We start from the raw sequence: 7,580 nt of genomic DNA, 5'->3' as shown, positions 1-7,580 counted from the left end.
TATTTGAATGAAATATGATTTATGTCCATTATCAGCACATAAGAATGCGCTCAAGAATTCTTTTTTATATATATATATATATTTTTTTTTTTTCTTTTTCCTTCCCTAAATGCATTTTTTTTTTAATTTTACGTTTCAGAAAAGCAAGTACAAAAGGATCAATGAAATGTCATAACAAGTTCTATCGTTACTGGAATCACATTTGAACTGAGCATGTAACTGGAACAATTTGAGATTTGGTGTACTTTTGCAAAGTTCATCATTGACAAATCTTTAAATAATTCAAAAGGAAGAAAAGATAAAATAAATCACGGCCTTGCACATTTTAATCCCCAAACAAAGAAAAAGTAACGTCTTTCTTTTTTGCTTTGGAAATATTTTATCTGCAAAATTGCGAGGATAAAATTTAAGCAATAAAAACTTCTTAATGCAAAATGTCAGAAATTTTTAAACATGTCATCTTGTTATGCATAGAATTTGGCTGTAATGGTATTTAAAAATAGTATCCGAACAGATCATTGTATATCAACGGACTATGGGACTGCAATTTAAGTAACGTCAATTAGTTATTTCTGCTGGATGCAACTTGAGAACTCAATTTTTATCCACCTGATAAAAAACGTCACATACTTTTACTCACAAAAGGACAACCTCATTTGATAACAGGACACCAGAGAAATGAACTGGACCTCTTCAGTAATTGGTCAGACACGAGACAGGACTGAGACGACAGCAGATGAGGAGGTAGCAATGGTTTTCAGCAGTTCAAATTTAATACTTTGTCCCCCTTTCTCTACAGAAACCCAGGTAAAAAAAATCCCCCACTCTCATAAAATGCAACAGCAGCAGTTACCAGTAAAAAAATGAAATGGGGAAAAAAAAAAACCAAAAAAAAAACAGAGCATAGAGGGGAGAGAGAGGGTAGGGATACGAGGCAAGAAAGGAAAATATATTTTTCTATATGTGAGGAGCTAGTCCAAAGTTCATCTTCAGACCAAGTTAGGGGCGGCAAGGAATCTGGAAACTTGCCATTGTGTTCATTCAAAATGGAGGGGAGGAGAAAAAAAAAATTAACCAAAATGAGTCGAGTCCAATCCAACTAGGGGAAGGAACCAGCACTCTAAGGCAGGGATTTATTCAGGAAGGGCTTTCTCCCTCTCTGGATGAAAGAAAATCTCACTCCTCTTCAGCCTGTATGATGTATTTGTTGTGTGTACAGATGTATTTGCAAGTTTGTGTATGCAACAGGTAAATTGGAAGATGTGTCTGTCGTAATATGGTCAACACAGTTGCCCCTCTCACTTGCTGCAAGAGAGGTGGCATTTTTCTTTCCTTATTTCTTCGTTCACTCCTTTCTTTTCATTTTTCTCCCAATTTCAGTCCAAGACTACCTAGTAGTCATCCAAATCAAAGAACTCATCGTCCTCTCCTTGGTATTCCATGCCCTGGAAATCCACCCTGTACCGCAAGATACCTGTGGAACAAAACAAAAAGTAATTAGCTCACATAATGATTGCCAGACAACTTTGACATGTTTGGCAGCACCATGGGGAGAATTTGAATTAGGATAACCCAATCCCCATAAGAACAAGTATTAGTATCAAAATCTATTTTTACACATGAACACCAGAGAATGTCCAGACAATCTGTGGAGTTGGATCCAGACTTAAGATTTATACATTTGCATTTAGAAGATTCCCGACACAAACGCAGAGATGAAAATTACAGTGTTCAGTAGCTAAATGATGCAAAAAGTATGATGCTGGAATCAAGTGTGGTTTACCACATGTCAAAAATGGCAGATGTCGCTCCCTGGAGACCAATTGTGTTGATATCAGTACCACATATGTTAATGGGTCCTCAATATCGATGAACAACTGCAACATAACCTACATTTTAGTAGAAAAGATTAGAGGAAGCAGCTGTTCTCTACAGACTAACTATTCAGACATGGGCCCATTTGCCAATTTACTGGACTTCTTAAAAGCTGGCTGATTATTTTTTGTACTGAGTCAGGATCAAATGTTGAGGACATTGTGTTTGAGCGTGTAGCCCCTTCTACACATGTCTGGAAAAATTCAGGGCTGCCGATTATGTGTGAGAACAGCTTGCATAGTCCTGTCATCCTTTTCTGTACTTCTTGAGCAATTCAGATCAAGGAACGTCTCAGAATGTTGCCCTTGAGAGTTAAAGCCTAGTCATTTCATTTCAGATTCCCGACTTTCACAGAAAGCCTGAGTTAAAAAAGAAACAAACTATTAAAGTCATATTTACCAATAGAAGTAAGAATGCTCAATAAAATGTAGCATCCCTCCTTTAAAATGTTACCTTCTTAGACAATACAAGAGACATACACTTTGGACAATTAAGTCAAAAACAACATTCAAAACTCAAGCGTTTCCCCTGACTTATCCTCCAGAATACAATTTTTGCACAGGAGGATTTCAAGATGCTAATTTTCTGTTCCCATGAGTAATAAAAAAAAATAAAAAAAAATGTAAAAAAAATAAATAAAACTAATAGCACAAGATCCGTTCCCATTTCTTCTTTTGTCCCCAGGTATATACTGTCTAAATGTGAATACTCGGGAGAGTCAAACCTTAATCTTCAGCAATGTCAGTACATCTGCCCATCTACCTGTGGTGAAATAACTCTTGGCATACCTCTTCATTTCGAATACACAATTTTAATGTCATCAATCCCACTGCAAACACTGTTCTCACCCCCAATGCCTCCAAAGCCTTTGACAAACTGGGACCCTTCCTGGCTTTTGTCTGTTACTATTTCAAGCGTCGCTCCAAATTTCTTGTAGTTGTTTGCAAACCACTCCAACAGAGGCATGCTCTCGATAAGCTCATGTTCCTGCCCCGTCTAGAAGAACAAACAGAGTCAGAAAGGCCTGGAATTGTGGGCAATAGGACAGACTTTGGGATATTTCGTCTTTTCATGATACTCACTTCCTTGTCTGTGAAGTGAGACTTGTCTTTCTCTTGCTCTGGCGTCAAGTACAGAGTTTTCTCATCTGAAAATGAAGGCGGTAACATCCAAGTCAAAAAAAAAACTAATAAAAATCAATTTAAAGGATTGCCTTGTTTAAAAGTGATGGAAATATCACATTGCTGTACCATTCTCTAAGCCATTGCTCTCTGCTCCATGCACACGTAGAACGTAACGCATGGTGTCCAAGTTCTCATAGACTATAAGGATCTCCACTGCTCCCATTTCCAGAGCTTTGAGTGTGTCCTCCACTCCAAAACAATATTTTCCTGTATCTTGACTGATCTCATCAAAGTACCTCCCTATGAAGAAACAATCATTAAAAAAAGTTTGTCCTGCAACAAATTGTTCTCTCTTCATCATAACACCTTAAAACACAACTAAGAATTTGCCTCACCTATGAGCTTTTTCTCTTGGATAAATTTGACATTTGAAAGAACCTCAGCGGAGAGCTCGATAGCCTGGTTGAAACCATTCTCTCCTCCGTACGAGATGTCTACCAGCTTCAGAACCTTGGCCTGTAATCTCTGTGAGGAGAGAAGGGTGAAAACAAAAACATATGCACATCAGTAAACCTTAGGGATATCGGTATGCATGCATAAGATTTCACAGGAGCCTTCAGAATTGTAAGACATTATTGCAAAACTAATACTTTGAGAATAAAAAAATAAATAAAAAATGGACCCCCCATAAAAAAACAAAAGTAATTTGGTTCCCACTTAATATATGGAAAAGTTACTTAACAATACTGCTTTTAGGCTGCCATAACCTTTTTCATTAAATATCAGCATATGATCAGTATCTCTGTGCAGATTTCTGATATTGGTTATAACGTGGTGTTATGAAACAGAGAAAGGAGATTAAACTATGGTCAAAATAACTTTTTTGTGTGGATGGGAGACGGAGAAGGAGGGTGGGTAGAGGGGTGTTTGGGGATGCAAAATAACTACCATTATAAAACCAATGCACATTTGCCTCTTTAAAATTCCATTAATAGTAAAACTAGTAAGGATTGAGTAAATATATTTACGCTTGAAAATGTTTTTAAACAGGTCAGTTTTTGTATTTATTCCGCACAATGACAATAGTTACACAGAGTAAAAGTTACTTTCACAATGTTTATTAAGTTAATTACATAATAGATTATAAAAGTATGTTTGTAAGTATCACATTTTATGAGAACTGGCATAAACTTACTGGGTCAAACATGTCAGACTGGCTGAGTTCAGTCTTGAAATCAGCAGAGCCAGCCAAGACCATTCCCGCTACATTAACTTTGTCATTGGAAACAAAGAGCTGGACAGCGGTCTCAGCTACTTTTCTCACATAGTTGTGTCTCTTCTCCATTCTCAAACGAGCAAAGCGGAGTGCAGATTGTCCTCCTCTGCCTGAATGAGGAAAAAACAGCAGACACAATCTAATATGTGTAATGGGATATTAAAAAGCCTCAAACTAAAACAGAGTAACATTTAAGCAACTGCTATTGTAAAACAAGAGCATGCTTGCCATGTAGATGAAGATATCAAAAATGTAGTGTAGTGTTGGTCCCTGTAGGCCCGTACCATGCTTCTTGGGTAGGTCCACAGTGAACTTGTGCAGCACCTCCCTGGTGTTGCCTTGAAGCGTGCCAAAGAGTGCCCCACTACCATCAATCACAATAAAGCCAAACTTGCTGTCATCAGAGAGTAGAGCTGTCAATGCCTGTTTGCAAGTAGTGAACGAAGGATGGAAAATAAGAAAATGAAAACAAAAACCACGTTTACATCCAGGACTTTAAAAGGAAAAATGGATCGACGGGACAGCAAAAAAAAAAAATCCCTCACCTCGGTATGAAACTTGTTGTCACAGAGGTACAGAGAGGTGTTGATTGGTTTAAAAGGCTCAAAGTCAATGTTGACTTTCTTCTCCTTGCCTTCCTCTGTCACAATGGTGCCACAATACACAACTAAACCATTGGGTGGCACTGGCAAAGGCGAAGAAAGAGGAAAAAATAAAAACTACATTTTAATACACAGTCAAACAAAAATAAAAAAAGACAGATGGTATAAAAAGCTGTCCACACCAATTTCATTTTTCTATTTGATGCAAAGTTAAGAGGCACAATCCCAGAGAACATTTACATGATTTTAATTTCAATACATACCCTTGTTGTAAAGTTTTAGTCTTTGCTGTACAGAGGTGATAGCACCAAGTACAGACAGCCTGTTAACTCGACTCTTAATGTTGGAAGCGGTTCCGAACTCATCAGCCAACATCTTGGCCACTCTTGATATCTGGTCCTTTGGAGGGATGATCAATGAGATCATACTGGTGCCATTACTATGAAGAAAAAAGAAAAAATGTTAGCGTTTGAACCACCACCCACATACAGGCAATATATTATGAAATGGCATGTCTGACAAGAGACAATGGTTTGTTAATTTGATACAGTTACAAAATATGCAGCTAAATACAAAAAGAATGAATGACTGACAGGATTCAGCAACAAGAGGAACTTCAATGTACGTTGATTACAACTTCTACCAGAAGTTGTAATCAAAATATTTTTTGTCATTTTTTCTTTCCTCCTCCATGGCGACTTCTTATTATATATCTGATATTATTTTGTAAAACAGTGAACTTTTTTCTTGAAAAAAATATAATCTTTACAAGGTCTGAAATGTTGGGGGGGAACTCAGGATAGCCTTTCAGTGAAACCACATAATATCTGCCCTTGAAGCCAAGGACTGGGATTCACGTGGCTTTCCATTTACGACCTATTAAAAAGAAAGCCAAAAAGTAACGCCTGACACTGGATACAAATGCACACAGCCAGGTAGCTATGACTGCATGAATGTTGGGCAAAGACTCAACTGCTTGACATAGCAGGCGTTGGAGCACAGGACAGCAGATTCTGCGCAATACTACATGACAAGCTGTCGCAGAGCAAGCAACAAGCCGGTGCAGCTACAATGCTGATTTCTAATCACAATCTGACAAGTTCTGAGCCCCCCAAAACAGACCCCGCCAAGTCAGATCTGGTCTGGTGTGCAATGGTTTTCACCTCCCTATGTTGATCACGTCAATCTCAACCCTAAAACCCTTAATGGTTGCCATGAGGCACCAACATGCAGGACCCTTTTCTGTCACACTGGCTTTGTCTTTGAAGCTACACGCTAAACCCTGCTATAAACAATGTTTTTAAGTGTTTATAGTGTCCTACAGGGTCTCACTGTACACTAATGGGGCTTCTTTTCTTCATATTTTTTGTCAGACACCCATGGCGGCCTCTTGCAGGAGGTGACGTCTGTTAGCAGGTTGCACCAGCAACATCGCTTCTAAGGGCTGATTTATGGTCCCGCGTTAAATCGACGCAGAGACTTACGGCGTACGGTGCGCGTCGCCGCGTACCCTACGCCGTAAAACCTACGGCGTAGGCTCTGCGTCGATTTAACGCGTAACCCTAATTCAAGCTTCACTTTGTGCTTCTAGATCAAACTGGGACAACAACAGCAAAAACAAACACTGATATAAAGAAAACGAGCCCTGACACGTCCAAACGCGGCAGCAGTGAGCGCTGAGCAGCCGGCCCCGGGGAGCTCCGTTAGCCGTGCTAACCACTCCCAAAGTCGGCCCGGGTCTCGGGGCTCCAGCTGCGGTCCACATGCACGCCGTGAGCCGCAACCACAGACCCTGGCCCGGCCAGCCCGGGGGGAACACAGGCAGGTACCAACCACTCACCCGCGGGCAGCTTCCAAACTTTTGATCAGCTTCTTGATCTTCCAGATCTCCACGTTCCTGTCCGCCGCGCTCGGGTCGTCCGCCATCTTTCTGCTGTAATCGCTTCGGCACCTAAAAAAAATAAAACAACAAAAAAATATAAAAGTATTATCAGTGAAACATGTCGGGAGCTGCTTAGAAAACAGCACAGCCTCGTTAAGGTGACATGTCTAGTCTTAGTCAGCTGTGTACCTCCCCGCTGCTGCTGGCCCGGAGCAGCGTTGGCAGCGCGGCCGGAGAGCGGGGCCTCCAGTCCGGCTGCGTCCCTCACGACAGACCGCGGAGGACAGCGGGGCCCCGCGAGGCCACCAGGCCCTAGCGCCCACCCTGTTCCTACCCCACGCGACCTACATTTCCCCCCCCTCTGGAAACCACATGGAAACCAACTCCCGAGCTTTTCGGGAAAGGGATAAATACCGGTACGCTCGAAAATTAAGCGTTACATTACCTGCCTCGGACAACGCCGCTCCACTCCGCTCTCTATCTCCTGCGATGCGTCGAGTCGGCAGTTGGGGGGAATGACGTTGCTTTCCCGGCCGGTTTCTTCTCCTGCACACGCTGCGCGTGGTGCGAGATCCGGCGATCACATGTGGGAGGTGATTACAGCCGCGGCGTTCACTTCCTGGAAACCGCATGGAAACCAATAGCAGCGCTCGGATTTTGCGTCAATCAAAAACTTAAAAGAAAATGATTGGTTGTAATTCAAGCGCGTCATTGAGCGCGGCGGGCTTGTAAACCGGCGAATTGTGGGATTTGAAGTCAATGTCGGTTGGAATCGAATGGGCATGAGGCATGCATACCTGTCAAGTTTGGGATTTAAAAAT

At 41.2% G+C, this 7,580-nt stretch overlaps 1 protein-coding gene across 2 annotated transcripts; it reads right to left on the bottom strand.

Annotated features, from left to right (window-relative positions):
• Window positions 1-750: 750 nt before the first annotated feature.
• etf1a (eukaryotic translation termination factor 1a) lies at window positions 751-7,338 on the bottom strand. Of its 2 annotated transcripts, none has more exons than XM_061725243.1 (11): window positions 7,205-7,338; window positions 6,718-6,828; window positions 5,141-5,316; window positions 4,821-4,960; window positions 4,560-4,698; window positions 4,195-4,385; window positions 3,395-3,524; window positions 3,126-3,299; window positions 2,958-3,022; window positions 2,724-2,871; window positions 751-1,474 (listed from the first exon to the last, which is right to left on the bottom strand). In XM_061725243.1, the coding sequence occupies exons 2-11, from the start codon at window positions 6,801-6,803 to the stop codon at window positions 1,392-1,394; spliced, it is 1,332 nt and encodes a 443-aa protein (XP_061581227.1). In that variant the 5' UTR covers window positions 6,804-6,828; window positions 7,205-7,338; the 3' UTR covers window positions 751-1,391. The 2 variants fall into 2 exon arrangements, with proteins under 2 accessions (XP_061581227.1, XP_061581228.1); XM_061725244.1 differs by having other exon boundaries at window positions 7,209-7,338.
• Window positions 7,339-7,580: the final 242 nt, after the last annotated feature.

This window comes from Cololabis saira, chromosome 7 (assembly GCF_033807715.1).
Source record: "Cololabis saira isolate AMF1-May2022 chromosome 7, fColSai1.1, whole genome shotgun sequence".
Lineage (NCBI taxonomy): Eukaryota > Metazoa > Chordata > Actinopteri > Beloniformes > Belonidae > Cololabis > Cololabis saira.
The sequence above is the reverse complement of the archived record's forward strand: the minus strand, read 5'-3'. Positions and strand labels throughout refer to the sequence as shown.

What these genes read in the sequence shown, in the direction of transcription:
- etf1a (XM_061725243.1), bottom strand. Translation starts at nt 6,803, where the DNA reads ATGGCGGACGACCCGAGCGCGGCGGACAGGAACGTGGAGATCTGGAAG. An exon ending in CTCACTTCACAGACAAGGAA is followed by an intron (nt 2,872 to 2,957) that starts GTGAGTATCATG and finishes TTGTTCTTCTAG; the next exon opens with ACGGGGCAGGAACATGAGCT. An exon ending in AGGCTTTGGAGGCATTGGGG is followed by an intron (nt 1,475 to 2,723) that starts GTGAGAACAGTG and finishes TTTGTTCCACAG; the next exon opens with GTATCTTGCGGTACAGGGTG.